The sequence below is a fragment of the Eubalaena glacialis genome, chromosome 14 (genome assembly GCF_028564815.1).
Source record: "Eubalaena glacialis isolate mEubGla1 chromosome 14, mEubGla1.1.hap2.+ XY, whole genome shotgun sequence".
NCBI lineage: Eukaryota > Metazoa > Chordata > Mammalia > Artiodactyla > Balaenidae > Eubalaena > Eubalaena glacialis.
In genome coordinates, this window is record NC_083729.1 from 59554632 (window position 1) to 59569781 (window position 15150).

A 15150-nucleotide genomic window follows, 5' to 3' on the forward strand; every position below is an offset into this window, starting at 1 on the left:
CCCGAGCCCCAGGTCTGCGGGTGTGGGTGGGCTGGCTCACCAGCCGAGAGTAGTGGCTGCCCGGTGCTTATTCTCTGGCTCCCTGCCCGCTCCATGCTCTCAGCTTCCCCAGGGGTCAGGAGTGGGGCCCATTATCCTGCCAAGAATGTGCTGCTTCTCCTCTTCCTGCTGCTGCCTGGGGTAGAGAGACCGTCCCCGCAGTTTAAGCTGTATCTGGGCAGTTATTCCTACGGAGCATCTTCATTGGCCTCGTCAGTTTTGGTGATGCTTTTCATCCAGGCAGTGTCCCCAGCCCTCCTCCTGGAGCTGACCTGCTGCTGATGGTGGACCCTCGTCCCTCCACAGCACTCGGCCCCTGGCCTGGCTCCAGGCAGCTGGGGCTGGAGCACGAGCCTTACAACGCAGCTCTGGGTTTCCTACAGCAACGGCCAACTTGAGGTGTTTCCTAAGACTGCCACAGACTGGGTGGGCCTTCTTTGTATTCAGTTGTGTTTTACATTTTAAAAATATATAAACGTTTTTAGTGAGGTATAACATACAGTAAAGCGCACAGATTTTAAGTACAATGAATTTTTACATATATACACCCATATAGCCATCACCTAGATGGAGATGTAGAACATTCCCTACACCCTAGAGGGTTCCTTCATGCTACTCCCAGACATAGCTTCCCCCAACCCTCACCCCAAGGGAGTAGAAAGGGACATTGATGGAATCTGAGGAGCTCTTAGCAAAAATCAAATACAGCCCGGCAGGACCCATAGAGTGAGGGCCAGCTTCAGACTGTAAGGGGCTGGCGACTACCCCAGGATTCGCCCTATTATAGCAATCAGTCAGGGCAAAAGGGAGAATAGCGAGGCTCCCAAAGGTAATTAACAAAAGGACAGGATGCTTGCCCATTGACCAGGCACCATGTACCTGAGGCCATGCTCTGATGGGTGAGACAAAGGTAACTTTTCAGAGGAAGGTTGAGAGGTGGGCTGCATCATTAGAGGTAGTGAGGTGTGTCACTTCACTAGGTCACATGCTACAGCATGAGCAGGAGGGACCCATGCCAGGGAACCCTTCACTAGTGGCTAAAAAGAAACAGGCTTACCACCTTACAGTGGGTAGACCCCTAGACCCCCAAACACCAAGAAACCCTTGATTCAGTTCCTGTATGTGTCCTGAGTCCTTCATATCAGAGTTTCTGCAACCTCACACATGGTTCCTAAGGGAGCAACAGGGCATGGTGTCTGGACTAATAAAAGGAATAGCAGGCCAAGCAGAGCTAGACAGGGGGCTCCAAGTACCATTTATTTCTCAGTCATTCTGTGAGTAGCACATAGCACTGCCTTTCTACGGCACAAGTGAAGCAATGTGGTGAGCCCAGAATTCCCAAAGGAGTTGTAGGGGTAAGAGACGTAGAGGCAGTAGTGTTGGGGTGGACCCAGATCCTGGGATATGTGTGCCAGTTGGACTAACTCCACCTCTTTCAGGTGTATTTGTAAGGAATGCTTTTTAGCTGCAAATAAAGAAAATACAGTCACAGTGACTTAAGCAGATAGGGATTGATCTGTATCATGTGAGTCCAGGGAAAGAAAATCCCAGCTGGTGCTGCACTAGAATGATGTAATCAGGCATTCTAGCTCTTTCTTTCTTTCCTGAACTTTCCTCTCCAGGATTGCTACCTGGTGGTCCCCAAATGGCAGACTCATCTCCTGGCATCAGGATCATGTCCACATTGAGAGGAGGACAATAGGAAAGGACAAAGGGCAGAGTTGCATGCTACCTGAGTCTGTCCCTCTTCTTCCTGGAAGCCCCATTTAGCAGACTTCCACTTAGATCTCACTGACCAGAAGTGAGGATTTATGACACCCATAGACCAATCATAGGCTAAGGAAACTGACATTACCTTCTTTTCTTAAGGGAAATAAGATTTATCCCAGGCTTTCTTAACCTAAACGCTATTGGCATTTGGGGTCAGAAAATTCTTTGCTGTGGTGATGTCCTGTGCATTGTAGAATGTTTAACAGCATCCTTGACCTCTCTCTACCCACTACATTCCAGTAGCACCCCCTCCAACTGTGACAATGTCTCCAAACACTGTGAAATGTCTCCAGAGGAGAAAAGAAAAGACTATACTCCAATTGAAAAACCACTGATTTAGACCAAGCATTACTGAAGACTTGGAACTAAAGTAAGGAATATATCCTTAAAAATAAGGATATTTTTAACAGCTACTTAAACAAACCGAGGTTCTGCTGGAAGGAAACAGGTGGATAGGGAATGGAAATTAAGTAGTCAGTGGATTTTTTTGCTATAGAAAATTAGGAAATTCTGATCAACAATAGATGAGGAGGAGGAGTGGCCAAGATGGTGGAGTAGGAAGACCCTGTGCTCACCTCCTCCCACAGGCATCCCCCAAATTAAAACTATTTACAGAGCAACTATTGATGAGAATGACATGAACACTAGTAGAAAAGATCTTCTACTAAAGATGTAAAGAAGGGACCACAACAAGATGGGTAGGAAGGACAGATGAGGTAGAGTCAAGACCCACACCCCAGGTAGGTGACCCACAAACAAGAGGATAATCACAATTGCAGAGCAAGTGGTCCAAACCCCACATCGGGCTCCCCAGCCCAGAGGTCCTGCACTGGGAAGATGAGACCCCAGAATACCCAGCTTTGAAGGCCAGTGGGGCTTGCATTTGGGAAAGCCTGAGGGCTGTAGGAAACAGAGACTCCTTTCTTAAAGGGTGCACACAAAATATCACACACTCCAAAACCCAGTAATTTGAAAGAAGCCTAGGTCAGATGCACTTGTTGACCTTGGAGAAATTCTTGGAGAGGCAGGAGGCAACTGGGACTCACCCTGTGGACATAGGTGTTGCCAATAGCCATTTCTGGGGGCTTGTTCTCCCACAGGGGCACTGGAGCTGGCAAACACCAGTTTCAAGTCCTCCTTCTAGCCTGTTAATGCTGGGATCAGGCCTCACTCACTAGCAGTCCAAGACTCCACAGTCCAAGCAACCAGCCATGTGGGGACAGAGCCCCATCAAACAGAGGTCTAGCACAAGCCAAAAGCACCCCCACTAGCAGGCCAGCAATAGCCCTGGAGCCCCCAGGCAACCACTGCCAGTCATGCTAGGGCCCAACTTCATCCACCAATAGCTGTCAGCCTCTGCACTAGGCAGGGCCTGGCATCCAACCAGTATGAGGGCAGGACCCACCTACCAGTGTGCCCACGGTAGTCAACCCCACCACAAGAGAGGAGCCCACACAGCCCATATAGAGGACACCTCTAGAGCATATAGCTCTGGTCACCAGAAGGGAGTGCGCTGCGGGCCCCATAGGATGTCTCCTACATATCGCTTCACCAATATAGGGAAACATAACCAACCGATTTAATACATAGAAGTAAAAATAGAGAATCAGGCAAGATGAGGCGACAAAGGAATATGTTCCAAATGAAGAAATGAGATAAAACCCCAGCTGAAGAACTAAGCAAAGTGGAGATAAGCAATTCTACCTGATAAAGAGTACGAGGTAATGATCATAAAGATTCTCAATGAATAAACAACCTAACCTACCATCTAAAGGAATTAGAGGAAGAACAAACAAAGCCCAAAGTCAGCAGAAGGAAGGAAATAATGATCAGAGAGGAAATAAAATAGAGACCAAAAAAACAATAGAAAACATCAATGAAACCAAGAGCCGGTTTTTTAAATAAGATTTAAAAAAATGATAAACCTTTAGCCAGGCTCATCAAAGAAAAAAGAGAGAGGACCCAGATAAACAAAATAAAAAATGAAAAAGGAGAAACAACAAGCAATATCAAAAAATCATAAGAGAATACTATGAACAATTATATACCAACAAATTGGACAACCTAGAAGAAATGGACAAATTTCTAGAAACATACCCCCTTCCAAGACTGAATCAGGAAGAAATAGCCAATCTGAACAGACAAATCACCAGTAGTGAAATTGAACTTGTAATTTAAAAAACTCCCAGGAAACAAAAGTCCAGGGATGGACAGCTTCACAGGGGAATTCTACAAAACATAAAAAGAAGAACTAATACCTAGCCTTCTCAAACTATTACAAAAATTTGAAAAGGATGGAACATTCCCAAATTCATTCTACAAGGCTACCATTTGCATTTTGATGTATTTCCTCCCAGTGTCTACATATTTTTTAATTGAAATATAATTGACCTACAACACTGTTAGTTCCAGGTGCACAAAATAGTGGTTTGATATTTCTATACATTACAAAATGATCACCGTGATAAGTCTAGCTACCATCTGTCACCATACAAAGATATTACATTATAATTGACTATATTCCCCATACTATACTCTTATTTTGTAACTGAGGTTTGTACCTCTTAATCGTCCTCAATTATTTCACTCATCCCCCTTACCCCCCTCCCCTCTGGCAACTACCTTTTTGTTCTCTGTATCTATGAGTCTGTTCTGTTTTGTTATGTTTGTTCATTTGTTCTGTTTTTTGATTCCACACATAAGTGAAATTATATATATTTGCCTTTCTCTGTATGAACTATTTCACTTAAGATAAAACCCTCTAGGTCCATCCATGTTGTTGCAAATAACAAGATTCATTCTTTTTTTAGGGCTGAGTAATATCCCATTTGTGTGTCATTTACTGTGAGGAACAAAACTTCATAGGAAATAAGAACCCCATCTACAAGCCTCACCAAGATTTCTGCAAAAGCACCTTTGGCACACTCATATTCTGAATCATGCCTGCTCTCTTGGGCCAGCTTTATTAGAGAGATAAGCACCTCTAGCATCCTTGATGCTTTGTTGTGGTTAGAAAGTTTGATATCCAAATCAAAAAATATAGAGTGGATAAATGAATAAAGAACAAGATCCAACTATGCTGTCTAAAAGAGACTCACTTTAGATTTAAGGACACACATAGGCTGAAAGTGAAGGTATGGAAAAAGATATTCAATGTAAATGGGAACCAAAAGAGAGCAGGAGAGCTATTCTTATATCAGACAAAATAGACTTTAAGTCAAAAACTGTCACAAGAGACAAAAAAGGTTGTGATATAATGACAGAAAGCTCAATTTACCAAGAAGATATAACAATTATAAATATATTTGCACTCAATGTCAGAGCACTTAAACATAAAAAGCAAATATGGATTGATCTAAAGGGAGAAGTAGACAACAATATAATAATACTAGGGGACTGCAATACCCCACTTTTAATAATGGGTAGATCATTCAGACAGAATATCAATAAGGAAACAGCAGGCTTGAACTACACTATAGACCAAATGAACCTAACAGACATATACAGAACATTCCATCCACGAGCTGCAGAATACACATTCTCCTCAAGCGCACAGGGAACAGGATTCTATTCTATTCTACTCTCCAGGATAGATCATATGTTAGTCCACAAAACAAGTCTTAACAAATTTAAGAAGATTGAAATCATTCCAGGTATCTTTTCCAATCTTTTCCAACCACAATGGAATAAAACTAGAAAGCAATAACAAAAGGAAAATACAAAAACTCACAAGTACATGGAAATTAAACCACACACTCTTAACCATTGGGTCAAAGAGAAGTCAAAAGAGAAATTAGAAAATACCTTGAGGCAAACAGAAATGAAAACAGAATTAATATCTTCCCTCCCCAACCCTTAAGAAAGGGCTCCTTTCTGGAGAAGGTTTAATGGAGCCCCAGCTTCCTTTTAGCTTACATTTGGACTCACTCCTCTTGGGCATGTGCCTGGCCTATTCCACCTGCTTCTCCTAATAGGTATTCAGCATGACACCAGAACTGAGCAGGGTCAACTGATTTAAGGAAAGCAGAGTTAGGAAAAAGCAGAACTCAAAGTTCTGCTTTGAGTTCTGCTTTTAAAATGGTAATAACATTATAAAAACTAACAAGGATAACACAGTTCTAAGCAGTAAATTCCAAAGGAAGTTGCCAATCACAACTCTTCCCCTACCCCACTCCCACCAGCCCCAGCCAGAGGAGTAAGAACGTGTACCCACATGATTCAATGAGGCTCCTTTCCAGAGATTTTTTAATTAAAGCTAATTTGAAATTAGAACTAAGAGTTCCTTTCCTTTCTGATGATGACACAAGGAAGATGGGGACCTTGGGGCTCAGAGTGATGTTGGTTTTACCACCATGGAGAAAGCCAGTGTCAGATCCTGAGGCAGACATGTAGAGAGAAAGAGAGTTTAGACTGGAAAAAGATAGTCTGGTCGCCTTCAAGCATCTAGTTCTAACTACCCAACCAAGACCAGAATATCCCTATCCTTCTATGGTGAGATGAGACAATAAATTGCAGCCACCCCCACCAGAATTTAGCTCAGTTATTTTAACTTTCTTTACTATTGTAGTTTTGCCAGCATACCTAGCCCAGTACTAATGGTTATTAAGGAGTAGATGTATAGTGTTAGGAATAGGAGCAGTTGATGAAGACAGAAATTCTTGTTAAAGTAGTTCCTCTTTGCTCTGAACTTGTACTCGTTGACTACTCCATATGATAACCAACCATACGATCTGGGAATTTGCCCACATTATGCAATTTATTTGAAATATTAAAAATTGTTTTCCTTCTATATATTGACTTGACATTCCCAGTTAGGGCCTCACTCCTGTAAAGATTTTCAGTAATGTGCATCTTTCTCTGGGTGACGTGTGTTCCTCTCTCTCTCTCTCTTCTCACTCTGGGATGAAATATATCATGATAGTGTTTATTAAGTTTGAGTCTACTGCTTTGATGAGCTAAAAGGTATGTGAATGGCTCTCAAAGCTGGGTGCTTTGTCAGAGGGCACAGTTTTCTTCACCTGAGCAGTCAAGTTGTCTGATAAGGGTATAAATCCATCCCCCTCACTAGGTGAAGGTCAATGCCACCTGAGCCCCTGCTCTACCTATGCTGCCCAGTGTGTTGGTTGGACAGATGGGCAGCTGGTCTAAGTGTCAAATGCAAAACTGAAGACTTGTACACAGCTGATCAGCCTGTATGTGACTCACCTATATTACCTGGGAATCTTCACACTATGCACTTTACTTGAAATCCTGGCAATTTCTTTCCTTCTATATATTGACATAAACATTGTTTGGCTTCCCTTTGCTGCTTACAAGAAAAGAAAACACCCAGATATCTATAAATATAGTATTTATGTTTTACTACTGAATCTCAAAATTAGTTGGGACGTTGACAAAGAATTTAATTTGGCCGTTGGGTGGAAACGTGTGTTTCTCTGAAAAGATGAAACCAGTGGGCTGATGCCTTAAATGTGAAGGTCTGCACAGATGGAAATTCCCAAGATGCCCAGGAGCCCAGCCTTTGCACAGTCTCCAGCACCAGTATCATCTGAAAAGAGGAAAAAATTTTAAAGAAAGAGAATTAAGAAATTACTAGAATTCAGCAAACCAATGCCCTTTTGTAAATGTCTTGACTAGGGGGTGTACATGTAATTTCATGTTACCCAAGATTTTAGCTATACTTGTATTGCAAAGAATAATAATATATTAGCTTAAATATACTGACAATTCCCAGAAGTGCTCTCTGGCTCAACTCGATTAATGCTATGACATTCTGCATTAATGGCATGCCTGCATGCCTTTACTTATAAGTACTAATGACCTTATGAAAAGTAAAAATATCTTAATTTTTTCTGGGCAATAGAGAGGTAATAAATGCTAATTCTTTTCTTCTTTACCTTCCACTACTCTGGAATTTCTCTTGTTACCTTTGCCATCTGTGATCCAGCTTTTCTTTCACTCTGTCACTCTGCCATGTTTAGCAATTTTGTGTAAAAATACCAGTAATGACTGCAGTGACATATGTTACCTGCATGAATCAGAGTATTTATTCCCTGTCAGTCCACTTTGCCTGCTCTTTCTTGGACCAATTTTATCTTAGATCCTGAGACTATTTTTAAACTTTTTTGAGAAATAATTGACAAGTATATCTGTATATATTTAAAGTGTACAACGTGATAATTTGCTATACATATACATTGTAAAAGCTCAAGATAGCACATCCATCACCTTGTGTAGTTAACATATGTAACTCTTTTGTGTGTGTGTGTGTGTGTGTGTGTGTGTGTGTGGTAAGAATGCTTAATATCTACTCTCAGCAACTTTCAAGTATGCAATACCATATTATTAACTAGAGTTACCATGCTGTACTTTAGAGAATCCAATAGTTTTTCCTTTGTCCCCAGGAATCTTTTTTATTCCATCCTCTGTCTTAAGTCACTAACTTCTCCATCAGACTATGTGTTCCTTGGAGGCAGAGTTTTTTCATTTCTGTGTCTCCCTAACATTTAGCACTGTTTCCACACATCATAGATATTTAATTCCCAAAGTAAACCAAACTGAGTCATGTTTCATGTTTATTTGTATTTCACACAGCACCTGGCAGAGTGGCTGACATATTGGAGCTGTCAGAAAATATCTGGTGAAGGAATGATTTATTGGTACTCACGTGTCTTTTCAGCCACTTCCCCTTTGTACAAGGGGATATGTTCGCAGAGCTGCCTGATGGGTGATCCAAACAGGAACCAATTCACATCTGTGATCAGAGACTGCAGTGGGTTATACTTGACCCAGATGTATTTGTCGGAGAACATGTTGTTCAAAGCCTAGATCAGTAGGACAGAGTGGAATAGGATGAAATAAATTGACATAATCTGGTGTACCTTATTCTAAATTGTGACTTCTTCTCTTTTGTATTATTAAACAGGAGATGGTCAGGAATCTCAAGATATCATCTCTTTTTGACCACTTGGTCTGTAGAGAAACCTCATTATTACCAATGTTATTTTGCAGCTGGTGACAATGAAACCCACAGAGGGTGCATCCTGTGCCCCATGAAAAGACACAAAAGGAGAAATAAACCTCAGATTCCTAGCCTCACACAGTGTTTGTTTATTCTCACTATACTGTATTTCTTTGCACCATTGTGTCATTGGATATCATCACTCATTTATTCTGCCAATCACTATTTCTTAAAGCCTTGCTCTGAGAAGAGAATGTTTAGTCCTTTCTACAAAGACGCTGGAATTTACCGTAAGTTTTTGTATCGGGGGCTGTATGGTGGAACTCAAGCTAAGAGATTTATTCCTGCTCTAAGATCAATAAATGTGAAGATGCTTTAAAGTGGAGGGTACCATATCCACAATAAGGTATGATATTATGATCTTCTCCCTTACCCTCTTCATTTCTCTATGGGCACCAGTATTCCCTGGCTCAAGAACAGGGAATACTTAGGATTACCCCAGACTTACCTGCCTCTCAAAGATGTACCGTTTGAGTTGGTCCAGAGCAGGGATGGCCTTATGGTTCATCTTCAGGATGTAGCAGGCTCTTCGGGAGAGCACCCTGGAGGCGATGTAGCCCTGAAGCAGCAAGAGCACAGTTACTGCCCCTCCCAGTTCCCTGGGTCCTGAGCTTGGTGAGGATGGGCCTTGTGGAAAGCCTTGAGCATGCGTAGTGATATTTTCAAGCTGCAGTCAATTCTATCCATTCGACTTCTTTTACATAGTCATCTTACTTTTTCACTTGTCATTTCTATCTCTGAATTTGTGTAAACCCATGGTGTGTGCCCCACTTTTCATGTTTTGGGTCTACAGTCTGGGGTTTGAAAGCTTGAGAAGAAGCCGCTCTCTGTCTCTTTCTATTGATTTTGTTCTGCTTTTTCCTCAATTTGGAGTAAATACGGTATTCTTTAGAACTGTGCTTTCCGATATGTTAGTTACCAGCCACATGTGGCCATTTAAATTTAAATTCAAATTAAATAAAATTTAAAATGTACTTCCTCCGTCACACATTTCAAGTGCTCAGTAGCCACAAGTGGCTAGTAGCTTCCCTATTGGAAAATGCAGATATAGAGCATTTCTACCATTGCAGAAAGTTCTACTGGACAAGGATGCTTTAGAAGCTCTCCTCAACATACCCACACCCCCCTCACCCACCACACATACATTTTCAATGATTCTCCCCTCCCCTCCTTTACCATCTTCTCTCTATCTTTTCTCCACCTCAGACCCAAGCCGGCTGGATAAGGATGGGTTGGAGGAAGTTGGGATTGGAAGAACAATGGAGGGTGAGGTCCTTGGAGCCAAAAGGAACCTTCTGGAATCTTCATACAGAGTGGAATTTTCTGTACATAGTTCCAAATAATTATACAGCCTATAAGAGTGCAAATATTATAAATCTTTCTAGTTCCTATTTTTCAGTTCTCACAAATTGCCAGTCCCTAAAATCCAAAAATTGGCTGAGGCTGAACCTGATGATAGTGGAAGAGGTTTTATCCAAACTCTCACCTATTCTCATGCTATTTTTTTTAAAGATACTTTTGTGATTTCCCTGACATCTGCTTAAAAACAATTTCAGCACAACTTCCTTGTAAACCACGTCTTTCAAAGACTCTATGCTTTCAAATGTGTCGTGGAACTCCCAATACCAGTGGGACAGAGGCAGTGAGGAGGTTTCTATAAGAAAAGGAGAAGAAAGTCATGTTCAAATGTCCAGTGCAACGGACTACAGGCTACTTATATCCACAGTGCATAGCTCTCTCCATAGGTGAAAGCAGGCTCAACACCCAGGTGGAACAAATGGAAAACAAACAAATGAATAAATGAATCAAGGACAGAATAAGTTTCCTGAGATTTATTGTTAATACCAGTAACTGAAACTTGGAAATAGTTTAATGTTTTTAGTTAACATATTTTCATTCTTCCAGAAGCAGTATGATTTACTGCATATACATAGTCAAATGTGTAGAGTTGTTCTGGATTTCTGCTACTTTGTGACTGCTTGCTTCATTATTGTTCTTTGTCTGCATAATTTTTTGTATTAGAAGCCCTACTTCATTCATTCAGGCATTTGACAAATATTTTTGAGAGCCTGTGTGCCATGCCTGCCCTTGGGTTTTCGTCACTCTTGCAGGCATTTTCTGAGCCTGTAGTTAGCCAATAAGATTGTGCTTTCCACCTGAAAAGGTCAAGCAAATTTGTATGCTTCCTGTCTCATCACATTTTTTAATTAGAAACGGTTTTGTTTGTTTGGTTTTTAATCAATTGCTTGATTATTTAAAGGGAAAAGCAGAAGTAAGGAAATTGTGAAAGAATTGCAAGGATAGATGCTGGAATTCAAATGCACAATAAATGGCTGCCCCTCCACCCTTGAGAAGTCCATTCTTGAAGAATATAAAATATTGCTGCTTACATGTTTATAGTCAAAAATCGTGGTAGAGGAGCAAGATCCTGCATGGATGTTAATCACGGCGGTATTTTGTTCATTGTCAATTGTCATTGTCTCCTGAATAGGGCCACCATTGTCAGTTGGGCTGATGATGTTATAAACCTAGATTGACAAAAGACATAATGGTTTTTCCATAAACTATGTGCATTTGAAAGGCAACCCTCCCTGCAAAGTAAAGCCTTCTATTGCTTCAAACAAGAGACTGAACCTTGAAACATCTCCACTGGCATCCCAGACCAAAAGCCCATGCTAAAATCAGAATGCAAAGGTCTTCCTCATAGTTCACTGTATTATATATGGGCAAAGCAATGGCATTACATGAAAAATGAAATTAACCACATTTTAAAGCAATGGGGTACGTTTTTTAAGTTATTGTGATTGGAAAGAAATAATCAACCTCATTGTTTCTGTTATTGGTTATTTCTGGAATTTCATCCCACATAGGACATGTGGACTCTCTACTGTCCTTCAGATTATCTCATATCTTCTTTTTCCTCTCCCAATACCTCTAAGATATAAAGTCTATAGTGAACCAACTCACCTCATGTCCATGAGATTGTGTCCCAAAGATGGCCAGTGCCACCAGAAATACCACCTGAAAAACCGACCAGTCACATCTATTCACAATAGGGCTGTCACTTAGGGTGGGAACATGAGGTGACATTGGACAAGATAAGCACAAATATCACAGAAAACATATACTTAAGACACTGGTGGGAGGTCATGGATGGTCAACAGTCCACTTCCAAAACGTGAAACACACATTCATTCATTTGACAGGCATTTGTTGGGTTCATGCTATTTTTCAGACACAGGTTCTACCTTTGTTACCAAATTCCCAACCCTTCCTAACAACACAACCTTCTAGAAAGCATAGTTCTTATGCCAGAAAAAAAAAAAAAAAAAACTTGGGGGAGGTGAGCAGTGAGGAAGAACTCATTTTACTAAGGGGAGGACCCTAGTGGTAGTCACACTGGCTTTAGTATACAGGAGTCAAGTTTTGTTTTTTGGTTAAAAAAATTACTTAATTCCTTGAGATTGAGAGAGTAAGACAGATTTAAGTGGATTCATGGGTGATAGAGATACGATAGATTCCTAAAGGGAAACTATGAAAATCCGATGCTTGGAGGCATGATTAACTTTTGAGGCTGACATCAAGGAAAACCTCCACATTCTTCTTAGTGATACCATCAGACAAGTGTTAGGCCAGCAGACCGTGAGACTGACATGGAGGCACTGCTGACATTTTGCTGCAGTTATATGAGAGACTCATCCAACATGCTGATTCCGGTTCTGTGTTCTCTCTTCTGAACATCACAGTGCACTGCACTGTCATTGAAATTGCTGATGAAGGGGAAGGCAGATATTTTTAGGACCTGTCAGTGGGATTTTCCTACTTCCTTTTGCATCTCACCAATAACATTTTTCTCCTGGCGACTGTGGGTAGAATGTCTAACATGGACCTATATGCAGCTGTCCAACCTGCCTACTTGCATAGGGACAACCTGGACTCCTGGACAACCTGGACAACCTCTGACACTCCTATGTATTCTGTTTAATGGATCTAATACAGAGGTGTGAATAGGTGGGTGAAGGGCTAGCCACCTTAGTGGTATGATTAGAGAGAGCTCAGGAAGTGTCCCCTGCCCCCAAGTAACCACTCACCCAACACCATGATTAATATACCACTGTTCCAGGTTTGTGTTTTAGGGTTAGGTATCCTCTTAGAAAATCAAGATACCTTGGGAGAGGCAACTCTTTAAGCTGACAGTCTTTAACACCTTATAGGGAGGTATTATTTTGCTTTCTCCTTCAATAGCTCAATGAGAATAAGGGATAGAGACTGGGGGAAGGAGTTCCATTCTGGATCAGAGCATAGTCAACTAACCATCCATGGAGTACTGCCATGTGGAGCTATGGGAGAATGGGATCAGGGCTGGGATCAGCTAGAGTGGTCATGGCAGGATTACTTTGCCATGATTGCTCTGGTAAGTGGGGCCTAAGATGGGGAAATTTCAAGGATAAATCCCACATTTACTGGCCTGGGGAAGTCACATTCCTCTGTGCCTCAGTCTCCTCACCTGTGCAATGGGGCAATACTACTCAGCTCATAGAATTGTTTAAGTGAATGGATGAAATGATTCATGCAAATGTTTAGCATAGGGCCTAGTACGCACTTGGGAGATGACAGCTGCCATTATTATTATTATGGATATTATTATTTTTAAATCACTACTTCTCCTTTAGATAGTAAATACAGTTGTCCTAAAATGCCTACATTCCCTCCAAAGTTCATAATAAGGAATTATTACTAAAATATTACAAATTAAAGTTCCCTAGATATTTCCAATTTTTTTCTTTGTAATTTTTTAGTAAACATCTCAAGAAACAGACAATGGACAAATAAATATGGACAAATTAATATTCAACCTTATTCCTGCCAAAGACAGCATTAATTCAATCACAGAAGTTTAGAAGCATGCAGTGTTTGTCTAAGACCACTGAAAGCCAAGGCATATTGGATATGAACACTCTCTGCAAGCAGCCACCATAAGGGTATAAAGAAACGTAAACAAATACTCACAAGGATTTTCATTTTGCCTGAAAGGCAGAAACTGCTGGAGCAAGTGAGGCTGCCCATGCAACTTCTACCCTTTATATTGGCTTTAAGGTGTGGAAATCTCTTTCCAGAACGATCACTTTGGAAAAAGCCATGTCCATATCATTGACACACCCCAGCAAACTCCTTTATCGGGATTGAGACCCAACCACATAACCTGATATCAGCAAAGTTCATTATTCACTAGTAAAAATTTGCCACTTGGTTACTCTGTAAATATTCCCTCTTATCTGCTCTATGTTGCATTTGAGATTTCAATGTCCACCCTTTAAAAATATTACAAGACGCTTGTTCTACACAAACATCTTGTCGTCATTTATATCTAATATTCTTAAATCTCCCCTGAAGGTAAAGTCCACCGTTAAGACCTAAGTTGGGCCCTCACTCAATGCCTTTTCATCCCTGCCTTGTTTGTTGAATTCTTCCACCCAAGGGATGGATATGGGACTAGAGGCAAGGACAGTGTCTGGGGCCCTGATTTGAGGCTTTATGACTTTATTTCTCCTCCCATTTACAGTTGGTGCCAATCTCCAGAGATCCATGTGGAGCAAGGCTCAGAGATCTCTCTGCCCAATTACCATCATTAACCGAATTTATCATTAAACCTTGCCCAAAACTCCATCAAAACTATGACATATAATTCTCGTTACCTTGAGATGCACTGAGAAATCCTCAGATTAAAAAATAGAGAGAATACAGTTTAATTCGAGTAATTTTTATTATGCCACATCAGAAATGGCTACCTAGCATTAGGGTGGAATCATGAACTCAGAGGTGGGGAAATACAAAAACAAATAGTACCTGTAAATGGCAGAATTGTTCAATATTGAAAATTACTACAGTAAGCAAAGCAATAGCATAAATGATGCTCTTGTTCTACAGCTGGAATGACATCCAGCAGCTTTTTAAAAATAGGGCTTTTACAAACTTATGGTGACCAAAGGGGAAATGTGGCGGGGAGGGATAAATTAGGAATTTGGGATTAACATATACACAACTACTGTGTATAAAATAGATAAACTGCAAGGACCTACTGTATAGCTCAGGGAACGCTGCTCAATATTCTGTAATAACCTATACGGGAAAAGAATCCGAGAAAGAATGGATATATGTATATGTATAACTGAATCACTTTGCTGTATACCTGAAACTAACACCACATTGTAAATCAAGTATAGTCTAATATAAAATAAAAATTAAATTAAAAAAACAAACAAAAGGCAAGTTGGAAAATATCCATATGAATCCAATTTTCATGGCAAAAAAATTTACTC

General features: G+C 40.8%; 1 protein-coding gene across 1 annotated transcript; it reads right to left on the bottom strand.

The window, feature by feature from the left end:
* Positions 1–7274: 7274 nt before the first annotated feature.
* GKN2 (gastrokine 2) lies at positions 7275–13852 on the bottom strand. Its single transcript, XM_061168551.1, has 6 exons — positions 13841–13852; positions 11798–11851; positions 11221–11358; positions 9279–9389; positions 8477–8633; positions 7275–7357 (listed from the first exon to the last, which is right to left on the bottom strand). Exons 1-6 carry the CDS (start codon positions 13850–13852, stop codon positions 7275–7277), a joined length of 555 nt encoding a protein of 184 aa, XP_061024534.1.
* Between the last annotated feature and the right edge of the window lie 1298 nt (positions 13853–15150).

Coding starts and splice junctions, on each gene's coding strand:
- GKN2 (XM_061168551.1), bottom strand. Junction 9,390..11,220: donor CGATTTTTGACTATAAACAT/GTAAGCAGCAAT, acceptor TTGCTGCTTCAG/GGCTACATCGCCTCCAGGGT. Junction 7,358..8,476: donor GGAAGTGGCTGAAAAGACAC/GTGAGTACCAAT, acceptor TCCTCTTTTCAG/ATGATACTGGTGCTGGAGAC.